Below are 23,514 nucleotides of genomic sequence, written 5' to 3' on the forward strand. Positions count from 1 at the left end.
TTTTACGATCTAATATATTTGTTTTAATAATAAAATAACTAAAAGATGAGTACAAAAATGCATGTTTTATGGCAAAATGGAAAACATTCTCAAAATGTAAGGTTCCATAGTTCTCAAAGGGTATCTTTTCTTTCGTACTCACCTACACAGTCACAATTCCTCTCGTGCCGACCACTGATTTAAGCTTTTAAGGTTAGTTTCCAGCTCTCAAGAAAAGCTAAAACTCCATACAAAAAAAAACACTAAAGAAAAGCTCAAGCAGTTTTTTTGTATTAAATTTTCTTGTGGCAATATCCAGCTCTCAAGAAATTAAGTAAGTATATTTACTACTTTTATTTTTTACTTTTTGGATAGGCAACACTGGTTTTGCGAAGAAACATAACAGTTTCTATATATTTCTGAAGTAAATTGAGCGGGAAGAAGAAGCAAGTTTGTGGTTTTATTTGAATTTGATTTGAATTTTATATATTCTTTGGCTTAAACATTAGAAATGGAAGACTTAATACCTACAACAAAGCGGCAAAAGCGAATTGGAAATTTCACTGCAGGTGAAAAACAAAACTTAATTAAAGAAGTGGAAAAATGGCCCCGAATATGGGACATTACTAACGTTTTGCATTCAAATAAAAATGCTGTGGAGCAGGCCTGGGTCCACATAAGCAATTCCCTTGGCAAAACTGGTAAGTGTATATAAATTAAACTTTTATTTTATGAATCTCTTAACATGTTTTTATTTTTTATGTTTTATTAGTTAGTGAGTGCAAAGCTGGGTGGATTAGCTTACGTCCAGCTTTTGAAGATTTCGATTCATCTTCCCCCATCTTTGGGCGACGATGCGAAGGGTGCCACCACAGTCGCGAATGCCAAGCCGCCGCCAATATATTTACGTGAGCGTAGCTCAAATGCACTTGTTGTTAAACTCAGTGAAATTGTAAGTACCAACTATTTTCATATCGTGCCTTTGAAAAAATGCAAGATAGATGAAACTAAAATACAATCCTACACTGAGAAAAGTTTTATGGATATAGTGAAATTTTTGTCAAATAACAACAAGAATTATTATTCTTATCAACTGAAGAGCTCTAAAGGCCTAGTTGTTGTTGTAAAAGGCATTGAGTCTTCGGTAGAATCTAATGATATCAAAGAAGCCCTTGAAGAATGCGGCTTTGGAATTAAAAATGTGGTAAATATCTTCAATAGAAATAAAGTACCACAACCAATGTTTAAAATTGAATTGTTGCCAAACTCTAATCCAATAAAAAATCAAGGAAATCATACTGCTAACTACAGGGGCTGCCCTGTATATAAAGACTTGAAATCAAAATTGTCACTGGGAATTCAAGCTCGTCGTAACCAAATGTTGAATATCCCTCGTAACGAAAATGTAGTAATTACAGACCAGAGTTCGAAACCTGGTAATTCTAAGGATATCCTTGTCCAGGGAAGCTATGCAAATGTGGTAAAAGGCAACGCTGTGCAAATGCAATAACCGCAAAATCCACCAAGTGGAGGTATCGAAAATATGATTCTAAATCTGACTCAATGTATGACACAATTCAGGTCTACGATGCAAAACATGATCCAAGATTTGATCAAATCTCAAAATCAAATGTTACAAACCTTATTATCTAAAAAATGAGCATACTAAATATTTTTATATGGAATGCCAACGGTGTAAACCAACACAAACTGGAGTTAATACGATTTCTGACTGAAAAAAACATAGATGTTATGCTGATATCAGAAACTCATTTAACAAATAAAAACAATTTCTTTATAGCGGGATATAGACTTCATGTTACAAATCATCCAGATGGAAAGGCGCACGGTGGAACAGCAGTATTGGTTAGAAATCGGCTAAACCACCATACTTTAGAACCACATGCTACAGCGCAGCTACAAGCTACAACAATATCATTGAAAAATCGAGGTTCTGACCTCAATCTGACAGCTATATACTGTCCACCTCGTTTTAAAATTACAGACTGCGAATTTAAAGATTTTTTTTTTGGAACGCTAGGTCCAAGATTTCTAGCAGGTGGTGATTATAATGCAAAACACATGTACTGGGGCTCACGTCTTATTAATCCGAAAGGACGACAGCTGCACTACACTATTATAAATAAGCACAATAACCTTGATATAATATCTCCTGGTAAGCCGACATACTGGCCCAGTGATAGAAACAAAATACCAGACTTAATAGATTTTGCTGTAGTCAAAAATATAGATAGATCGCTAATAACAGCAGATACATGTACAGACTTATCTTCAGATCATTCTCCTGTACTAATAAAGTTATGCGAACAGCCCATGATAGTTGAGCCAAAAGTAAAAAGTCTAACATCTTTTAAAACTAACTGGTTGAAATATAGAAAATATATCAGTAGCCACATTAATATCGATTTAAAAAAAGGTACAGGAAGAGATATTGATGAAAGCGTAATGGAATTCAATGATGTAATAACAAATGCAGCTGTCTTGGCAACACCTAAAAGAAAAGTTAAGGTTTTTAGAAACATGACTAATAATGAAATAGAAAAGCTTGTAAATGAGAAAAGTCAAGCGAGACGTGAATGGCAGTTAAGTCGTTCCCCTTCAACTCTGCGTCAACTGAAATCGGCTGCACGTAAGTTAAAAAAAGCACTTAAACGCGATGAAGAATACAATACTGAAAATTATATAAAGCACCTGTGTCCAAATTCTAGCAAGAAAAACTCCCTTTGGAAAGCCCAAAAGTATTTTAAGCCGCCAGTAGATTCCAAGATGCCTATAAGACAGTCGAATGGTAATTGGGCGCGCAGTAATGAAGAAAAGGCAAATTGCTTTGAAAATCACCTAGAAAAGGTATTTCAACCCAATGGACCAAAAAACAACTTTAAGTTGCCAACTTTGCCCAATATTGCAAACGAGTCAAGCGTGTCTATTAGGACGTCTACTTATGAAATTATCAAGATCCTAAAAGAGCTAAATCCGAAAAAGTCTTCAGGACACGATAATATTACTCCAAAAATGTTAATTGAGTTGCCAAATATTGCTATATCAGTGCTCTCTTTGCTCTTTAATGCAATTCTTGGTTTCGGTTACTATCCAATTTCGTGGAAAAAGTCGCAGATCATCATGATAGATAAACCTGGAAAAGACTTAACACAACCATCTTCCTACAGACCAATAAGTCTCTTACCATGTCTTTCCAAAATATTCGAAAAAGTTTTACTATCAAAGATGTCTCCTTTCCTTCATGAAAATAATGCACCAACGCACCAATTCGGTTTTCGTACAAAACATGGCACTGTAGAGCAAGTACATAAATAGAATAACTAACGAAATTAGGAAGGCATTCGAACATTGAGAGTACTGTTCTGCTATATTTCTAGATGTGGCTCAGGCGTTTGATAAAGTGTGGCATGAAGGACTTTTATGGAAAATCAAAAACGTTTTACCTTACGAATTGCATAAAACATTGGAGTCATATTTAAGAAATAGGAAATTTACGGTTAAAGTAGCAGATTTTATATCAGAAGAACGAGCAATAAGAGCCGGTGTAGCTCAGGGCAGTGTATTAGGCCCCACTCTGTACATAATATATACAGCAGACATTCCAATAGCTAATAACGTATTGACATCTACTTTTGCGGATGACACAGCCATAGTAAGCCGAAGCAAATGCCCCATTAGAGCATCAAGAGTATTAGAGGAGCACTTAACTTGTGTCGAAGAATGGCTAGCCAACTGGCGTATAAAAATTAATGAGCAAAAATGCAAGCATGTTACATTTTCTCTAAGGCCAGAAACATGTCGGACAGTTAAAATAAACAATGTATTAGTACCCCAAGCGAATGAAGTAACTTATCGTAACTTATCACCTGGATCGAAGGCTTACGTGGCGGAAACATATAGCGAGTAAAGTAACTTGCATGAAGTTAAGAGCAGCAAATTTAAATTGGCTTCTAAACAAAAATTCTAAACTTAGCCTAGACAACAAAGTCCTGTTATACAATGCAATCATAAAACCGATTTGGATGTATGGTATTCAACTGTGGGGTACGACCTGTGCAACCAACATTGATATAATTCAGAGATTCCAATCTAAAATGCTTAGAACAATAACGGGTTCACCATGGTACATGCGTAATGAAAATATCCATAAGGATCTTGATATTCCTATGGTAAAGAAGGAAATAGAGGACAGCAGAAAGAAATATATTTAATATTCTAAACTTCGTGAACATCCAAACCCATTGGCAAACGCCTTGGTACATTCCAATCAAACTCGTTTAAAAAGAAGAGATCTACCTGCCTACTAAAGAGCAACGTTCTGCCAAAAAGCTTAAACACATTCTTGAGCTTACTTAGATGTAAATAGATTTAAGATTTTAATACTTATTGTTAGGCTTTAAACAAAGCAGATTCAATAAATAAAGAAATATTGAAAAAAAAAAATCTTCCCCCATAAATAGAGCGGATGTGGAGGAGTTAAATGTTCCGCAATATGATTATTTAAGTTTATATCATGTGTATATAATGTGCATGTAAATGAAAATGTTTTATTTTTTGTTTGTGTATTTTTCAGAATCCAACACCCACCACAAGTAAGCGGAAATTTAGCGGAAGCCAAAATGATGAGGCATGGAGTCGATTCAATAACACCTTGAAGAAACAAGAGGATTTGGTAGCAGGAAAGAAGAACTCACCATATGCACAAGTTCTTGCTGGTTTTGACTGGTTGTTGAATAAGCTTCCACGGTCAGTTGGTTATGATATGTGTATGGAATTTAACAGTATGCTGTTACAGCAAGTAAATGAACTTAAAACAAAAAAATAGAATAAGGAACAGAAATAAAACTAACAATTAACTTTTTATACACTTTTACCTTATCATTAGTTATGAAATAAATAAACATGAAATTTAGAAATATTAAACTTATTTTTTAATAAAAAACATATATATTGGTAACATAAAATAAATAGTAAGTATTTTTTTATAAATAAACATGAATATTGGAAAGTTCAAAGAAATGTTGCATTATTTTGCCATGGAACAGATCCAGATGTAGAATTTACGTAATCTTTTATGACATTTCGTACATATTTGCCATAATTTGATGCTCTTCCCCGGTAGGCAACTAATTCATTCAAAGGGCCTTCTTGTTGTATAGTTTCCCATTCTCCTGATTCCCATACCCCGTCGATGCCTTCTAATCCAGAGAAGGTAGGAGGATTATAAGCCGGTCGACATTTATTGATCAGGAAGTTATGTAGTAAGCAGCATGCTGAAACAATCGATTGTGCACGATCCAGATGACAAAATAATACATTTCTCAGGCAAAGCCATTTTGCACTTAAAATTCCAAACGCGTTTTCAATACACCGTCTTGCTCTACTTAAACGATAATTGAAAATTTTTTCCTCTTTGGAAAGGTTTTTGCTATTATGTGGCTTCAGTATACGTTTACACAGTGGAAATGCGTCGTCTCCTACAATGAAATATGATACTTTTTTGCCATCGATAAAGCCGTCGGCCGGTAATTGGCAGCTGTCATTATGAATGCTGATACCGAAACTCGAATTCTTCATAATATTGGAGTCTCCTTCACTTCCGTAAGCACCAATATCGAAGTATGTGAATTTATAATTGGCACCACATATAGCCATTAACACAATGGAATGGAATCCCTATAATAAAAACATATTAATAACAAGTAAGGAAAGTCTAAGTTCGGGTGCAACCGAACATTTTATACTCTCGCAATTAATTTTTGTAATTTTATATAACACACAATTTGACCCAGATATTCTTCATAAAGCCCAATAGAATAACGAAAATCGACATATATAGTATGTGAAGGCTGAGGTAATTCCTGAACCGATTTTACTCATTTTCATACCCTAGCGTACGGGGTATTATAATCTATACATATACAGACATATTTACATACTTTGTAATTATAAAACACGTTTCCACATTTTGGTGGGGCTTTGATAGCTATGTGTTTGCCATCGATAGCCCCGACGCAGTTCGAAAAATTCCATTGCGTTCTGAAGCAATTAGATATCTCCAACAACGTGTATTCAGTCCACTCTGGTATTTCATTTTTCAATACGCAGCATATTGCCTTACACACGTCGGACACGATTCTTCCAAAATGCTGCTTACTAATTCGGTAGCAGGAGGCAATATGACGTTGTAAATCTCCAGAATCCAGGTACCTGAAAAAAGAAGGCGGTCAAATTCTATTTGTGCTAATATAGTATATTATATATTTTCATAACATACTCTAGTACAATTGCAAATTTAGCTTTAGCTGGGATGAAATCCTTTGGTCTGCTATTTCGCTTTGGAAGCAGATGCGGCTCCAGCATCTCCCAAAACTCATCAAATATACATGGCGGCATGCGGAAATTTTCAACGAAACGAGCTGAATCATTCCGCAAGTTTTCGAAATCGGTGACAAACCTCCCTTCTCATTTCTTGCCTTGAGATAAGGGCTCACCAAATGACACATTTTTCTGCGATTTCTTTTGTTGATTCCAGATTCCATGATGGTCATGAAAGCACCACAGTTCAATAATATCATCAAATTTAGCCTAAAATATAAGAAAATATATTTGTATAAAAACTATAATTTGGTGAAATAGTGTATAAAATTTACCCATCGTCTTCCATTCTAGAAACTAAAGAGCACCACCTGAAAAATAAATACAAATAGTTAATCACGATATTTTTAAATAAATTTAAGTAACTTACCAATTACTCTTGCTTAAAGAAATCTCTTTTTTGTTTGTTTTGAATTTTTCACACACTTCTTCTTCCATTGTTTAACATTCACGGTGCAATATGAAATGTCAAAATTTCTTGTTTACTACTATTTCATACAAAAGAAACAATACCGATTATTTCTGGAACTTTTTCTTGAGAGCTGGAAACTAACCTTTAAGCTGTTTACAACAACATAGCATTTTCTTCCTGCCTCAATTGGGTTTCAAAAATTTAAACAAATTTTTTGGTCTTATTAAATAGTGCAATATGTTTAGAATATTATCCAAAATTATCAACGCAATTCGAGCGCCCCTAAAAACGCTCACCCAAAAAAGTGCTCAACGGGCCATAAGTTCAAGTTTTCACTTCTGCCTGCACTCCCGGAGTGCAACCCCACTCGGTTTAAGTCGGTGAACACGACATCTCGAAAAGTTATAAAGCGATTTTGTTCAAATTTTGCACACATATATGACCCAATATATGGCGGAAATTTGACCTAAAAAGTGTGATCAAAAATTCAAAATTCAATATTTTCTTTTTTTCTTTGTTCATTAATTTGATTTACACATGTACTGTCGAAATATTTTTAGTTTATTGTTTTTTGATGAACCAATCATGAGTTATGATATCCACGGAAAGACATTTTTTTGTAATGGGAAATGAGGTGCCAACGGCTGAGTTTGTGGAACTTGTAAATAAAAATGTCCCAGAATATTGTTTAAATATGTTTCGTTGATATGCTGATCTATGCAGTCCTATTTTCAATAATTACAAATATTATAAAAAATTTGATTCAATAACTGAAGATGCATGCTTTAATAAAACATAAACTAGCATAACTCCTGCGGAAAGATTAATTAAAACACATTGTATATATTTAATTTATTTATTTAAATAATGCTTATTTTTATAATTATATATGAAGCCCCATTCTGGCAATAATACTATTTTCCCGACAATATCTACAATTACCTTCCATAAATCGAACTTTTTGACATAATACAAATTTAAAATTTTACTATCAAGGAACAATTTTAAAGGAGTCCCTATATTGGTATGGAGGCGAACAAAAAATATGATATTACTCTTATAGATTTCATAAATCGTGTAACAAAGGCCTGAGATACAGACGTCAAGAGCTAAACAATAGGAAAGTGCAACAAACAAAATTACAGATTACGCGTTTTAAAACTTTTTGCGAAGAAAATAACTAAAATTGTGGGTAAATCTATATTTTATACCTTTTTGAAAAATTTATGTTTTAATAAAAATTTCTATAACTCGAAGTCTCTATAACATACAATTATGAACAAAATTTAAACGTTTAAATTTTTCTGCTCGTCGTTGCGACGAGTAGCAAAGTGTATTGTGTGGTACGCAGACCGATCTCCTTCTTCCTTCATTTTTGCAATGGGAGTCGTTTTTGGGGACAACGATTCAAACGGCGATTTCAGCGAATTGTGAGGTAATATTCAAATGTTTTTGATTGTAGAGCGCTGTGCATGGATGCCTTTAAAATTGGTATGAATTTCACCCAAAAATAATTTATAGTTTTTTTTTTAATTAAATATTTACCACATTCGCACGGGACATGTTGCACGAGACCGTTTTTCCATCATAATATTTATGTTGATTTTGTTGTTATAATACGGAATTATTTAACAACAAGTCCAATAAACTGGCTTAAAAAAGTAGTAAATGTATTTATTTATTTTAACTAATATCCAACGAGAAACAACAAAAATTCTATAGTATGAAATGAAAATAGTATTATGAACGTGAAATACAGTTTTTTTTTCAGAAATTGCTGTCCTCGGGTATACAATTTTTTGGATTTCGTTATCAGCCAGACTTTCCTTTTGATAACTCCCACTGCTCCCATTCCATCGACGGCTTGATAATATACATTTGTTTTTAAACTGAGAGCAGTTACCTTAAAAAAATAAATATTTTAGACAAGCAACTAAAGGATTTCTTGATTTTAGTTAAGAGATTTATCAAGAAAATAATATGTCATGCGTTAGCTTATCACTTATAAAAGCAAACGATTTTCTCCTGACAACCTTGAGCACTCTTATTTTGATTTGTAAGCCTATAATTTTTGACAAAATCTATTTGAATAGCTATTTCAGTGGAATTTAAAGTGCGGTTAATATTATAAGAAAAAAATAATTTTCAATTTTTGAACTCCACACCCACAATGTCGCATGTGACCTATTTTAAGTAGTTACCAAAATCACAAATCTTCAGATATTTGAACAAGGTTTTTTATTTTAATTGTATACAAATTAACCGTTTGTACTCAAATTCAAACTAATTTTGCGATATATTTCCGATGCAGTGGTAGCAAGTGTTACTTTTTGATGTCGCACGGGACATTGAAATATGAAATAATAAGAGAACAAAAACTTCTTTTGCATTTTATTTTGCTCTTTGTACCCTTATAAAGGTTTTGCACAAAGCAAAAATTAATACATGATATGTTTCTTTAACAACTTTGACGAAAAAACAAATGCAGTAGTAAAATCGAAATGAGAAAAGTAGTTTTAACTATTTCTTTCAGGTTAAATATCAAATCATTGCCCGAATAAATTTCATTTGCACTGATAACATTCTTCTCTTGGGAGTATTCAATTCTGTATACGGTATGGAGTCGAACAAAAAATACGATACATGTTTTAACATATGTACATAACACTTTATGCGAAGTATATAAATAAAACTATTTTTTACAGCTTATTGAAAAATTGTATGTTTTAATGAAAACTACTATAATTCGAAGTCTCTCTAACTCGAAGGTTTTTTTGTGGATTAGGGAAGTTCAACTGCAGTATAATAAAACATCATATAATATACTGAACATGTAGCACAAAATGTTATAGACTTGTTCACCTAACGACTGTTTGGTAACACATTTGATCATGATGACGAGACGAGTCAAATTAGGGATGTCTGTTTGTACGTGTATTCGTCCTTGTCTCGTCTTAGTTCGTAGGAATGGTTAAATGTTACCAAAGGTGGATGTCCAAAATGAAGAAAATCGGTGCATAAATTACAGGAGTGCCCATATACTATATATAGTATAATGACTTTCGTTATTATAGTGGATTATATGCTGAATTGTGGGACTATTAAGTTATCGTGCAACAGTTCTCGGCTTAATTCGCTTAATTATTGAAAATGTGTTATATAATTTAATGTCCGATGCCTCCTTTGCATTTTTTCTCAAAATAATGATGAGCTCATTTGAAAGGATATGCAGGTACCACGCATATGCATGCGCAAATTTTAAGTGATCTAAATCTAGGTAAATATTCGCGAAGCTAGTATTTGTACTAATTAATATTTATGCTTGCACATACACATAGTTGCTTAAGATACCTGAATTGATGGCGGTTTCAAATCATCAGTATACGTTTGGTTCCTAGTGCAAGCGTTTGTAATGGAGTCACATTGTAGAGGTCTTACTCTTTTTATTGTTATTAAACTGTCGCCTATTTAAAGTGCAACCGGCGGCCAAAATGGTTTTCGCACCAAACGACATAAAATGTGTCTGGAAGCGCAGTCAACTGGCTGAAGTGGATGACGCGTTAATAATTTTGCTAATGGCAGGTGTCACCACTTTATTATTGCTTAAGCGCGTACTTCACATACTTATATAAAAGAATGCGGATAATGTGGAAGGATGTCAGTTGTGCACTGAGTGTCATCACTTTAATAAGACTTCGTCATCGGAAATTTTTATTTTTAAATATGAATATTATATATATAATTGCAGTTACACAAATATTAACTTTCCCCAGTACTTATGGGTATTACATTAAACCAAAAACTGAGGAATCAAAACACCTCTACAATCAGAGGAACGTTTATCAACAAAAGTTAGGACTTTCATCTGAAAGAGGTAAGTAAAAGCTGCATTGTTTATGATAATAGTGATATGTTATACTAACTTGTAATTCGTTCTATAGTTGAGTTATTAAAGTCAGAAAAGGATCAAGCAGATTCAATGGATATTCGGAATCGTATTATTGGAGAGAATTCTAAATACGTAGTAATGAATGCGAAAAAAGGAACTCGGCAAAGCTCATTATTAGAAAATATGATATTATCTAAACAATTGTTAAAGACCTCATTAAAAAAACTCAATGAGGATGACGAAAAATCAAATAAGGATTTTAAACGTTCGCGAAGAAAAATTGCTGTTAGGATGGTTTCCGATATGCCAACGGAGCAAATTGACGAACTTATTAAGCTCTTTAATCATCAACATGGTATCGATCATTCAGATTCAAATAAAAGCAATGAGTTAGAAGACAATTATGATGACAGTGATTATGATTCAATTACTTCAATGCCCCTAAGAACTCCAAACGTTGATTATGTGTACGAAAATTTATATGAAGATGATCAGGATGCTACAATATCATCAAAAACAAACAGTGAGGGAGAGTTTAAGTCACTTCAAGATCTTATAATGCAGGCAACTCAAGCCCAGTGGAATTGAAAAGGAACAATTATAACAAATTTATGAATTTATTTGCTATGTTAAATGCAATGTGTGCAATAACTGCTTTATTTAGTATAATAATAATATTAGAAAACTCTGTGAAATAGCATATAGGAACTACATACACGACGACACCAAGAGGAGAATCTTTGTTAATGATGAAAAATTATTATTCAAGATGAGCCTACTGCCTACTTTCATGCAAAATCTACATTCTGAAGGCGGCACATGTTGTGAAGAGTAGATCCCATTGGGTCTGGCATGCGGGATATAAGAATCTTTGCGAGTGGTTATCCGAAATTCCCCTTTCACAATAAGTCGTTAGATGAGCCTGCTTCTGCCTTCTTTCATGCAAAATTAAAATTAGAAAGGTGGCACATATTGTGAAGATCACATCACATTCGGTCTGACATGCGCGATATAAGAAGCTTTGCGAATGGATATCCGAAATTCCCCTTCTCAACAGCTACAGTCGTTGTCTTCATTAAGACCTTATAGCGTTAATAATATCTATAATATTAATAACTTTTCATTCCTTTGTAAAGGAGGTTAGGTGGGTTTCAGAGGTTGAAAACAGGGCGTTTTAATTATTTTTAATAAAAATGTACGTATAAAAAATACTCTTGCCGTGGACAGTTACTAATTATTGGTTAATTTAAAGTCAATAAACTGAAATATTTCGATAGTACATGGATGCCATTTTTGAACCAACGAAAAAAAATTAAAAATTTTTTTGACAAACTTTTGCCTTATAACGACTGGCAAAAATTAATTGTCCAAGAACAAACAAATAACCTTCGTTAAATAACTAGAAATTGCTTTTTTAAATATGAGTGCAATCAGAAATGAACATGTGTGTTGATGCCATCACTTTCAGAACATCATCCATTGGCACTACAAGCCTTCGCCAGTCTTCTCTGTATTGCGCACAACGGCGCCAGTTGGGGATTTCAAGCTTCGTCAGGTCCATATCCACTTGATCCTCCACCTGAGTTTCGGTCGTCATTTTCTTTGTCGGCTACCAGTGGGTTCGGTGTCGTACATTTTTCGTTTTTTCTTACATTCGGGCGATAGATCCAAGCCAGCGCAACTGCTGTATTTTTATGCGCCGCACTATGTCTATACCGTAACTTTGGCCTTTTCAATTGCCTACTGCGCCCGTAATAGGACAATTTGCAATTATCTATGTCTTTTGCCTCGCTTGGTATGCATTGAAATAAAAGAAAGTATTCAAAATGTAAAACCTTAAATTTTTAAGCCAAATAAAAACTACCAAGAAAGTATAACTCCTGCGGAAATATTAATTATAACACTATGTTTTTAATTTATGTATTTATTTATTCAAATGATGATTATTTTTATAAATATATATGTATATGGGGCTTTCTGCCACCGGCGTGTTTCAAAAATTTAAAATTTGAAAAAAAAAATATTTTGTCTTATTAAATAGTGCAATATGTTTAGAATATTTGTTGTAATTGTCAACAGTGACGTGGTCTCCTAACCGCTGAGACCCTTTGCATGATGACAAGAGGTACTTCGTTTTGCCCTCGTTCACTACTAGACCCATTTGCTTCGCTTCTTTTTCCAGGCTTGAAAATGCTGCACACACGGCCCTGTTGTTGCAGCCGACAAAGTCGATGTCGTCGGCACAGGCCAACGGTGACTCTTGAAAAAGATTGTGCTAGTACGATTAAGATCTGCAGCGAATTCTCTCCTCAAGCATTAGGTTAAAGAAATCTCTCGATAGGCGATCGCCTTGTCTGAAACCTCGTTTGGTATCGAACGGGTCGGAGAGATCCTTCTCTATTCTGACCGAGCTGGTGGTAGCGCTCAACGTTATTTTGCATAGCCGTATAAGTTTTGTTGGTATCTCATTATTTTTAATTGATGCAAGAATGTCATAAAATAAAATCGCTTTATAACTTTTCGATATGTCGTGTTCACGGTCTTAAAAAATTGAGTTTTGAGATAAACGTGTTTAAAGTTTTACATTCATACTGACGTGGCCTGATGGCCGGAACTTCCAAAGAGTAAAGTTGATCTCCTTTTTGCACGGTTAACTGGGACAGTAAATTACCCGTGCAAAAACAAACCGTGCAAAAAAAGACAGATTTTAATATAAAACTCTCTATAAAGACCAATTTACAAAAAAAAAAATCGTGCAAAAAAGGTAAACGTGAAAAAAATTTCTAATTTTATATGTGAATCTATCTATTTTCTCACTGTACACTACTTACACAATTAAAACACTATAGATTTTCATGGTATTATATACATATGTATTACTTTTAAAAGGAACGAACAAAACAGGGAATGTTAACAAAAGGAATATAATATAAAATACGTTTATGGTTTAAAAAAATCAGTCATTATTCGCTGCGTCTTCTTTTCTTTCACTTCTTCATACAGCTCACGGTAGCATTCTACTGTTTCATTTAATTGGCGCTGGAATCTTGCAGACCGTTCCGTGTTTGGGTCCAAGTTGAGGAAATGATTTTCTAACTCCATCGCTATGTTTAACCCATTTTGGATCAAAGATGCACTAAGACCAGCAGCGTTTGAATGTGCTTCGCTGTCCTCATCATTCTCTTTGTTGTCATTACAATCGTTTTCTGCAAAATTTTGCAAAATCTCATCGTCGGAAATAACAACATTTTCGAAAAGTTCATTGATATCTTCAATGGTTATATCGTGGAATCCTTCTCCTCCGATCGCATGGGAAACTTGGAAAATATCGGCATATTCAGATAATGTCTCATTCTCAGTATCCATTACCGCTACATCCGCCCTCAGGTTTTTCCAGCACCTATTTAAAGTGGTTTGCTTAATTTCTCTTACAGAACAACTAATGCAGTTTTTTAAATCGAATGTTTTCCACGCTGATATTACGTTCATTTCGTTATTTGTTTCAATTCCGTTTATTATGTGTTGAAAAGAATGCTTCACATAATAACGTTTAAAAGCAGCAATTATGCCCTAATCGAGTGGTTGTATTAACGACGTCGTATTAGGAGGTAGAAATATTATCTTCATGTTTTTATGAGAAATGTCTGGATGACCAGGAGAGTTGTCTATAACTAGTAAAACTTTGAAATCAAGTTGTTTTGAACGGAGAAGTTTTGTTTTGAAAAGTGAAGCTGTGACCCAAGCCTGTTTATTTGCCATCCAATGGACCGGAAGCTTGGTTTTATCAATACATGTGGAACGAATTAGCGAATTAGAATACATATCAGTGTTTAAAACGAAATATTCTAACTGACCTTTTAAGGCCCTAAGGTTAAGATTTTTGTTAACAAGAAGAGGTTTCAACATTTTGTCTCCTGATGCATTGCTATATAACAATAACGTGATACGCTCCTTTGCTACTTTAAAACCTTTCACAGACTTTTCTTGCTTTGCCACATAAGTCCGACTAGGCATTATCCTCCAAAAGAGTGCGGTCTCATCCGCATTGAGTACTTGGTGAGCCTCATAACCTCCAAACGTAATTGCTTCTAAGAACTCTTTAGGAAACGCTCTCCCCGCATGTTCATCAGCTGAGGCTCCTTCTCCTATAACTTTAACATTGTGTAGTGAATTTCTTTTCAGGAAGTTTCGTACCCAGCCATGACTGGCATTAAAATGGGATCGCTCGCTATTAATTGAAGTGGAAGGTTCTTCGTTTTTAATTGTCACATAAAATTGTTGCGTCTTTGCTTTTATAGACCTTGTATCAATAGGCATCCTCTTTACTGCATGGTCATCAATACAACATAGAAGTGCACGTTCTGCTTTCAAAATTGCAACATCGCGAACATAAAACCCACTTAAAAAGCACACAGTACTGGCGGCTGCAACTACTTTTCTTATCGTTGTTTCATTCTTCCTTATGGTACGAATTGTTGCTTCATGTATATTTGTACGCTTTGAGATTGTTGCAATCTTTTCCCCCGCTTTTAATTCATCTAAAATTCCTCCTTTAAATTTAATTTTCTTCGCTTGGACGCCATGTCGCTGAGCTTTCTTATGACATTTCCTTATTTACCTTTTCTATCAATTCTTTACTTTAACATCCAATAACAGCAGTGTATTTTTAAGTAAGTAAAATTGAGAGTGGAGGATGGAGTCATATGTAGAAGTTCACGTAAGTGAGGAAAGTTTCTGACTGTCATTCACTTGGGAGTGGCCAGGAACGATTCTTTTACATGTGGCTCAAGCAGCTCACGACTTCCGGTCTTAGACCAAGTATCCTCTGGGTAGCCAACAGACATCCGTTTGGAGGCGAGCTAAAGTGAGAAGGCGAAACCCGCCTATGCGGTTGTGCGTAGGGTCTGGGACCCAAAACATAAAAACACCCCGTAATGAAAAAGAAAAAACAGCCTCAGGTGAGAGACCCCAATTTTGATAACGACCACTGCAAACGTTTAAAGGACTACGAATTAAGGGCATGCACCTGGAATGTCCGGACCCTTAATTGGGAAGGTGCATCTGCCCAGCTGGTTGATATCCTCGTAAGAGTAAAGGCTGACATCACCGCAATCCAAGAAATGCGATGTACGGGACAAGGACGGAAAAAGGTGGGTCCTTGTGACATCTACTACAGCGGCCATATAAAGGAGCGCAAATTCGGTGTGGGATTCGTGGTGGGAGAGAGACTTCGTCGTCGAGTCCTGGCATTCACTCCGGTGGATGAACGTCTAGCCACAATCCGCATCAAAGCGAGGTTCTACAACATATCGCTGATTTGCGCCCACGCCCGACGGAAGAGAAGGACGAAGTGATCAAAGATACCTTCTATGAGCGCCTAGAACGTACCAATGAGCGCTGCCCCCGCCACGATGTCAAAATCGTGCTTGGCGATTTAAACGCTAGGGTGGGTAAAGAAGGTGACTTTGGCACAACAGTCGGAAAATTCAGCCTCCATGACGAAACATCACCAAACGGTCTGAGGCTGATCGACTTCGCTGGGGCCCGAAATATGGTCGTCTGTAGTACTAGATTCCAGCATAAGAAAATCCATCAAGCTACTTGGCTGTCCCCGGATCGAATCACTCATGTTGTGATAGATGGACGACATGTCTCCAGTGTTTTTGATGTGCGTACGCTTCGTGGTCCCAACATCGGACCACTATCTTGTAGCAGCTAGAATACGCACCCGCCTCTGTGTAGAAAAGCGCACACGTCAACAAACATAAGGAAGGTTCGACATCGAGAAGTTGCAATCACAACCGGCAGCCGAACGATTTTCTAATCGACTTGCACTCCCGCTCTCTGAGAGCACTCATCAGCATCTCGGTATAAGGGAACTGTGGGACGGCATATCAAACTCCTTACGTACAGCTGCAATCGAAACCATTGGCTTTCGGAAAAGTCAAAATAACAGCTGGTATGATGAGGATTGTCGTCTCGCAGTGGAGAGAAAGCAACTGCCTACCTCGCAATGTTGCGATCGACCGCAACACGAGCGGGATGGGAAAGATACCGAGAGCTGAAGAGGGAAGCGAGACGCATTTACAGACAAAAAAAGAAAGAGGCCGAAATGCGTGAGTATGAAGAGCTTGACAAGCTGGCCGACAGGGGTAATGCTCGAAAATTTTGAAGGTTTCAAGACCGGAGCACACTCCTGTAGGATCCCCAGAGGTGATCTAGTTATTGATGACCAGAGTATACGGTGTTTGTGGAGGGAAGAAATTCGAATAGCAATTACCCGCTTGAAGAACAATAAGGCCGAGCTATTCAATAAAGGCCACCGTCAGCAAACTGATTGGACGTTATCAGTGTGACTTTAGACCTGGAAAATCAACAACTGACCAGATTTTCACCACGCGCCAAATCTTGGAGAAGACCCGTGAAAAAAGATCGATACACACCATCTCTTTGTCGACTTTAAAGCTGCTTTCGACAGCACGAAAAGGAGCTGCCTTTATGCCGCGATGCCTGAATTTGGTATCCCCGCAAAACTAATACGGCTGTGTAAGCTGACGTTGAGCAACACAAAAATCCCCGTCAGGATCGGGAAGAACCTCTCCGAGCCGTTCGATACCAGACGAGGTTTCAGACAAGGTGACTCACTCTGGTGTGATTTCTTTAACCTGATGCTAGAGAAAATAATACGAGCTGCAGAGCTAAATAGAGAAGGTACAATCTTCTATAAGAGTGTACAGCTACTGGCGTACGCCGATGATATCAATATCATTGGAAACAACACCTGCGCCGTTAGTTCTGCTTTTTCCAGACTGGATAAGGAAGCGAAGCGTATGGGTCTGGTGGTGAACGAGGACAAGACGAAATATCTCCTGTCATCAAACAAACAGTGAACGCATTGGCGTCTTGGCTCCCACGTCACTGTTGACAGTCATAACTTTGAAGTTGTAGATAATTTCGTCTACCTGGGAACCAGCATTAACAGCAATAACAATGTCAGCCTGGAAATCCAACGCAGAATCACTCTTGCCAACAGGTGCTACTATGGACTATGTAGGCAATTGAAAAGTAAAGTCCTCTCTCGACGAACAAAAACCAAACTCTACAAGTCTCTCATCATTCCAGTCCTACTTTACGGTGCAGAAGCGTGGACGATGTCAACATCCGATGAGACGGCACTAGGAGTTTTCGAGGGAATGGTTTTGCGGAAGATTTATGGTCCCTTAAACATTGGCAACGGCGAATACCGTAGACGATGGAACGATGAACTGTATGTGTTATGAAAGTATTCGACGCAGTACCCGCTGGTGGAAGCCGAGGAAGAGGGAGACCTCCACTCCGATGGAAGGACCAGGTGGAGAGGGACCTGGCTTCGCTTGGTATAACCAATTGGCGCCAAACTGCCAGAAGGAGGGATACGTGGCGCGCTGTTTTGGACTCGGCTATAACTGCGTAAGCGGTGTCTACGCCAGTCAAGAAGAAGAAGAAAATTGAGAGTTGCATTTGTTTGAATAATGAATCTTTATATATTCGAATAGATTCAGAATTTTAATTTTATTGCAAAAATAGTATATAACTAAAATGAAAAACTCGAAAACGATTTTGTGTCTTTTTAGCCAAAGACATCTTTGACTAATCCGGTGTGGGTTCACCCTAAGTTTTAATACAATGTGGCCTGATGGGCAGAAGTTCCAAAAAGTCTACCTCTTAGAATTTTACTCGGATTTGAACTTCTTGGAGAATATTTCAACATATTGCACTATTTAATAATTAAAAAAATATATTTAGAAACCCATCTAACGCCTTAAGTCAAGTTCGGGAGAAACTGAACATTTTATTTTCTCCCAATTTATTTATTTAGTTTTATTAAGACAACACTACTTTCGGTCCGACATTGAAAACATGTTTTCATAGAAAAAATGGGTTTTCGTTCCAAAACATGCATTACCATTGCCTTTCGGTCTCTTTCTTCTTTTGTCTGCAAATATTTAGGTAAGTAATCAAATTTGATAAAAAATATAGTATTTATAGGAGATAGTAGCAGTTCTGGCGGTTCCCACTCGCAGTCGCCTTTATTTAGAATTTAGGGTTTAGAAAACGGTCGTTTACTCGGCACTGAAGTGGCCACAATGTGTAAATATTAATAAGCCTATTTATAGAACTCCGGAAACACAGTATTCATGTCAACCGAAACTATATTGGCTTCTGATTGGTAAGGGTAACAGCCGAGATACACTTTCTCTTCAACCTTCCGTCCCTGTAATTGTAGATAAATTTGACAGCTTACATTTCACCTTTTGGTGGACCAAATGTTTATTCTGGTTCCAAATATCAAACGAGTATTATGTTTCACACTCATCCGAAAATTCTGTTGTATCAGCGCGATTCTTTGAATTTTTTATGAAACAAAAAAAAATATTTCTTTTAGCCATAGCATCTTTAAAATGCAGTAATTTGAATCTCTGATCTAACGCAGTAGCCTACGCCAGAATTAAATTGTATAAATAAATCATAAAAGTAACCGCAGTATTGTCCAAGCGCACATTCCTTTAACGAATTCTACGTATTTTACAAAAATCGAATTCTAATGTAATAAAGCGTATCCAAATAGAGAGTTTCGAGTTAATACCCGAAAAAGTGTGAAGTCAAATTTTTATATAAAACATCGACATAAAACATTGTTGAAAGTGACATCGATGCATCGATATTTTTAGATTCAAGAAATCGATGGCTAATATCGATGCTTTTTGACGAAAACATCGATGTTTCAAAAACTTTGATACATCGTTTGCATCCCTAGTCATCACCTGAGCCGAGTGAATCTGTAAATAGAAAAAAAAGCTTGAAAAAGCAAATCAGGATTTCAACACAACTAGTCAAAAAATGAAGCGAGCCTTGATTTGTCCAAAAGCATTTTCGACAACTCACGATTAATTTGATTTACGCTAAAAGGATACGGTTCCATCTGTTGTTTGATAAAGAAGAATGCCCAATAATAAATACAGGTGCATTTAAAACTGAAATTTCTCGAGACATTTCACTTATAAAGGACAATTCTTCATTTCTCACTTAAGTGACGACGTCTCATGAATTTGAGAGTCATTACATCGCCTGTCCCAGGCGTCAAACGTTTATGTAAATAAAACGGTATCTGAAAACACATTGCATACATTAAGTATGTACTTATATGTATAATTCGTTTCCATATTTTACATTGCATCAACTAATGCCATTAAACGGTGGAATACCATCCTTTGTCATTAAAATAATCCACAGTTTGTTCAAATGATGGGTGAACCTCAATGTGGCATCCTTCTGTAAACAATTATTATATAATCGTTGTAAATTTAAGAATTTATAACTAATATTTACCAATTGCTCCTAAGCATTGTGGGAATCCCAATACCTCGAAACCAGTCACCAATTCTGTTATGCTTTCCCTATTTAGTGGAAACATTTTGGAACAGGATGGTTGTAGTAGTCTCCAGATTTCGGTGCAGAATTCCGATAAAATATCGCTACGGCTTGCGAACATATTAGCGGTACTCCGATACTCCGCAGATGAGCCTAAAGCAAGTATTGCTATAGGCATTCTTTTCTCGAGCGTAATAGCTTTTCGGTAGTTCGTATTCATTTTTTGTAGAGGACGAAGGATGTCGCATAATTTATTAAATGAAATTCGGTTCATTCGAAAGTTTTCTTAAAAAAACACAGATCCATTTCGTTGGCAATCGTGTTCCCAATAATTATTCTTACATTGCTGGAATTAATGATATATATTTGAAAACTTTTGCGTCAGTAAAAACATATACAAACTTTTGTCCGACATGATTTATTATACCTAATAGGATTAAACGTTGCTTGTTGAACTCTTCTATCTTTTTTGCAAGGCAAAGTCCCTATCAATAATCTTGAAGAATCATCGTTGTGCAAGGTATTTATCTGGCTTTTCAAATCCAATACCTTCATTATAAAAATTTTCTTGTTGTGATTCTAGAAAACACGATCATTAATAATAATTATAAGCAAATATTAAAGATTCTTAAACTTTCTCATTGGTACAAATTTCAACAAGCAAATAAATTTGTGAACTGTCAACGAAAACTCATCGAAAACGCATTATGTCGGTCAGAACGAAAGAACTGCTAAAAATTAGAGACAGAAGACCGATTTTGCTCATTTTCGAAAGCAACCCTCACATGATGCCAAGGAACATGAGTTTCAAGTTTCATTAAGATATCTCAATTTTTACTCAAGTTATCGCTTGCACGGACGGACGGACGGACAGACATCCGGATTTCAACTCCACTCGTCATCCTGATCATTTATATATATATAACCCCATATCTAACTCTTTTATTTCTTGGTGACACAAACAACCGTTATGTGAACAAAATTATAATACCCCGTGCAACAGGTTGCGAGAGTATAACAAGTAAGGAAGGGCTAAGTTCGGGTGTAACCGAACATTTTATACTCTCGCAATTTATTTATTTAACTTAATTAATATTATAAAATACACAATTTGCCCCACATATTCGTCATAAATATTGTATAAAGTCCATTGAAAGTTGGAAACCCTAATATTAGGTTAGAAGCACCGAGATCCTCATGTTCGAAATATGGGGCCTTGAAAACCATATATTTTGACGAGTTTTAGAAAGGGGCTGCCACACTATAAACGTAGTATTTGTGCAAAGTTCTGCACCGATATCTTCACTAGTGCTTACTTTATATATTGTCAAGTAAACGATTCAGATCGTCTTCTAAGTTCTGGTATATAGGAAGTAGGCGTGGTTGTGAAGCGATTTATCAAATTTTCACAACATATTATTGGGAGGTAAGGAAACTATTACAAACCAAGTTTCATTCGGTCGAGTAGTTCCTGAGATATGGTTTTTGACCCATAAGTGGGCGACGCCACGACCATTTTCCATTTGGTAAAATGATCTGAGTGTAGCTTCCATCTGCCATTTCTTATGTGAAATTTAGTGTTTCTGACGTTTTTCGTCAGTGAGTTAACCCACTTTTAGTAATTTTCAACCTAACCTTTGTATGGGAGGTGGGCGTGGTTATTATCCGATTTCAACTATTTTCATGGTGTGTAGTAGGGTACGTAAGAGATTCGACTGCAGAAAGTTTGGTTTATATAGCTTCATTGGTTTGCGAGATATATACAAATAACCGATTTGGGGCGGGAACACGCCCACTTTCCCAAAAAAATTACATCCAAATATGTCCCTTCCTAGTGCGATCCTTTATTCCAAATTTTACTGTTGTAACTTTATTTATGGCCTAGTTATGACACTTTGTGTTTTTGGTTTTCGCCATTTTGTGGGCGTGGCGTCAGGGTCCCAAGGAACATGTGTTCTAAGTTTCATTAAGATATCTAAATTTTTACTCAAGTTATCGCTTGCACGGACGGACGGACAGACATCCGGATTTCAACTCCACTCGTCATCCTGATCATTTATATATATGACACAAACAACCGTTATGTGAACAAAACTATGTATAATACTCTGTGCAACATGTTGCGAGAGTATAATGAGAGTAGAAGAGTACACCGAATACTCGCGTGAATTTAAGTGGAAACAAATTTCCAAACTACATCATTGAATGTATCCACAAAAAACGCAACGCAAATCGAAATTATTGCTTCCTACCTAAAAGATAGATACTTTCGCATTAAACAAGAGGATGTATACTCAAACTTGCGACCGATAGAAGCGTGTGTTTCCCAGGGAAGCGTGTTGGGGCCAATGCTTTACTTGCTTTTTACAAATGATATCCCCACTGATTCAAGTTATGTGACACCGATATTTGCGGATGACACAGCCCTGTTAGCAGCAACCTCAGTATCTATCCTAAGAGTACAAACAGCAGTCAATGCAATTACTAAATAGGCTTCCAAGTGGCGCATTAAATTAAACGATTCTATATCAATGCACCTAGATTACTTAAAAAAAAATCATACCATCCCATTTATATAAATGATACTCCTATACCACATCACAATAATGCTAAGTACCTAGGAATCACCCTATGCTATGCTTCGCTGGAAAGAGCATGTAAAAAAAGTGGGTGAGCTTGACTTAAAATTTGCTAAGTTTTACCATCTAGTCGGTTGGAGATCCACGCTTTCAATCGAAAACAAGCTGTTTATATATAATCAAGTACTAAAGCCAATTTGCGCCTATGAAGCTCAGCTATGGGGTTGCTCAAGTCAAAGCTTCCTAAATAAGGTACTAAGAAGTACAGTTAATGCTTGGTATGCTAGATCTGCTGACCTTAACCGTGATCTTGGTGTAAATTCATCTGAATGCAAAGGCACACGAAATGAGGCTTACACAGCATGTAAATGAAGAGGCATCCAGACTCATCGAAACCGACTGAAACGTAAGAGGCCTTCAGACTTAGCAAGAAAATGAATTTCTATTTAGATTTTAATTATTATTATTTTTAACTTATTATAATCGAATTGTTGTTAGTATTTAATCAGTGTATACTAGGTACAATTGCAATATAAGAAGGAGAAAAAGATGTTTTCAATGTCGATCCATATATTCGTCATAATGTCACTAGAATAACGAAAATTATGATTTATAATATATGAGGGATGGGTAATTCCTGACTTAATTTTGCTAAAATAACTCAAATATGAAACGATATACAGTGGAACTTCTCTAACTTGAATTACAATCCACAACAAAAATTCGAGTTAGAAAGATTACGAGTTATAGAATTGTCATTAAAAAATAAAATTTTTCAAAAAATTTTATATTTATTCACAGTTTTATTTATTTACTTCGCAAAAAGTTTTATATGCATACTTTAA

General features: G+C 35.9%; 5 protein-coding genes across 7 annotated transcripts in view; 2 read left to right on the forward strand and 3 right to left on the reverse strand.

Annotated features, from left to right (window-relative positions):
* The window catches only part of LOC128921901 (putative nuclease HARBI1), a 199,948-nt gene that overhangs the window by 29,383 nt on the left and 147,051 nt on the right, over positions 1–23,514 (forward strand). The window lies entirely within an intron of this gene.
* LOC128921902 (putative nuclease HARBI1) lies at positions 4,915–10,863 on the reverse strand. Of its 2 annotated transcripts, XM_054230892.1 has the most exons (5): positions 8,336–10,863; positions 6,654–8,270; positions 6,278–6,588; positions 5,940–6,210; positions 4,915–5,676 (listed from the first exon to the last, which is right to left on the reverse strand). In XM_054230892.1, exons 3-5 carry the CDS (start codon positions 6,394–6,396, stop codon positions 5,011–5,013), a joined length of 1,056 nt encoding a protein of 351 aa, XP_054086867.1. In that variant the 5' UTR covers positions 6,397–6,588; positions 6,654–8,270; positions 8,336–10,863; the 3' UTR covers positions 4,915–5,010. The 2 variants fall into 2 exon arrangements, with proteins under 2 accessions (XP_054086867.1, XP_054086862.1); XM_054230887.1 differs by having other exon boundaries at positions 6,654–10,863.
* On the forward strand, positions 10,282–11,267 carry LOC105220212 (uncharacterized). The gene is made up of 3 exons (XM_054225868.1): positions 10,282–10,372; positions 10,539–10,664; positions 10,732–11,267. Exons 1-3 carry the CDS (start codon positions 10,282–10,284, stop codon positions 11,265–11,267), a joined length of 753 nt encoding a protein of 250 aa, XP_054081843.1.
* On the reverse strand, positions 11,697–20,423 carry LOC128919758 (tigger transposable element-derived protein 1-like). Its single transcript, XM_054230926.1, is given in 2 exon segments — positions 11,697–19,991; positions 20,049–20,423. A coding segment is annotated over 1 exon segment (1,377 nt). The 5' UTR covers positions 14,997–19,991; positions 20,049–20,423; the 3' UTR covers positions 11,697–13,619.
* Positions 20,414–23,514, reverse strand: part of LOC105220035 (protein O-mannosyl-transferase 2) — a 105,994-nt gene continuing 102,893 nt past the window's right edge. Inside the window, exon 13 of the mRNA XM_054230877.1 lies at positions 20,414–20,436. Within this exon, the coding sequence (XP_054086852.1) occupies positions 20,429–20,436 (8 nt within the window). The 3' untranslated portion in view covers positions 20,414–20,428. The remainder of the gene's footprint in view (positions 20,437–23,514) is intronic.

Source organism: Zeugodacus cucurbitae, chromosome 2 (assembly GCF_028554725.1).
Source record: "Zeugodacus cucurbitae isolate PBARC_wt_2022May chromosome 2, idZeuCucr1.2, whole genome shotgun sequence".
Taxonomy (NCBI): Eukaryota; Metazoa; Arthropoda; class Insecta; order Diptera; family Tephritidae; genus Zeugodacus; species Zeugodacus cucurbitae.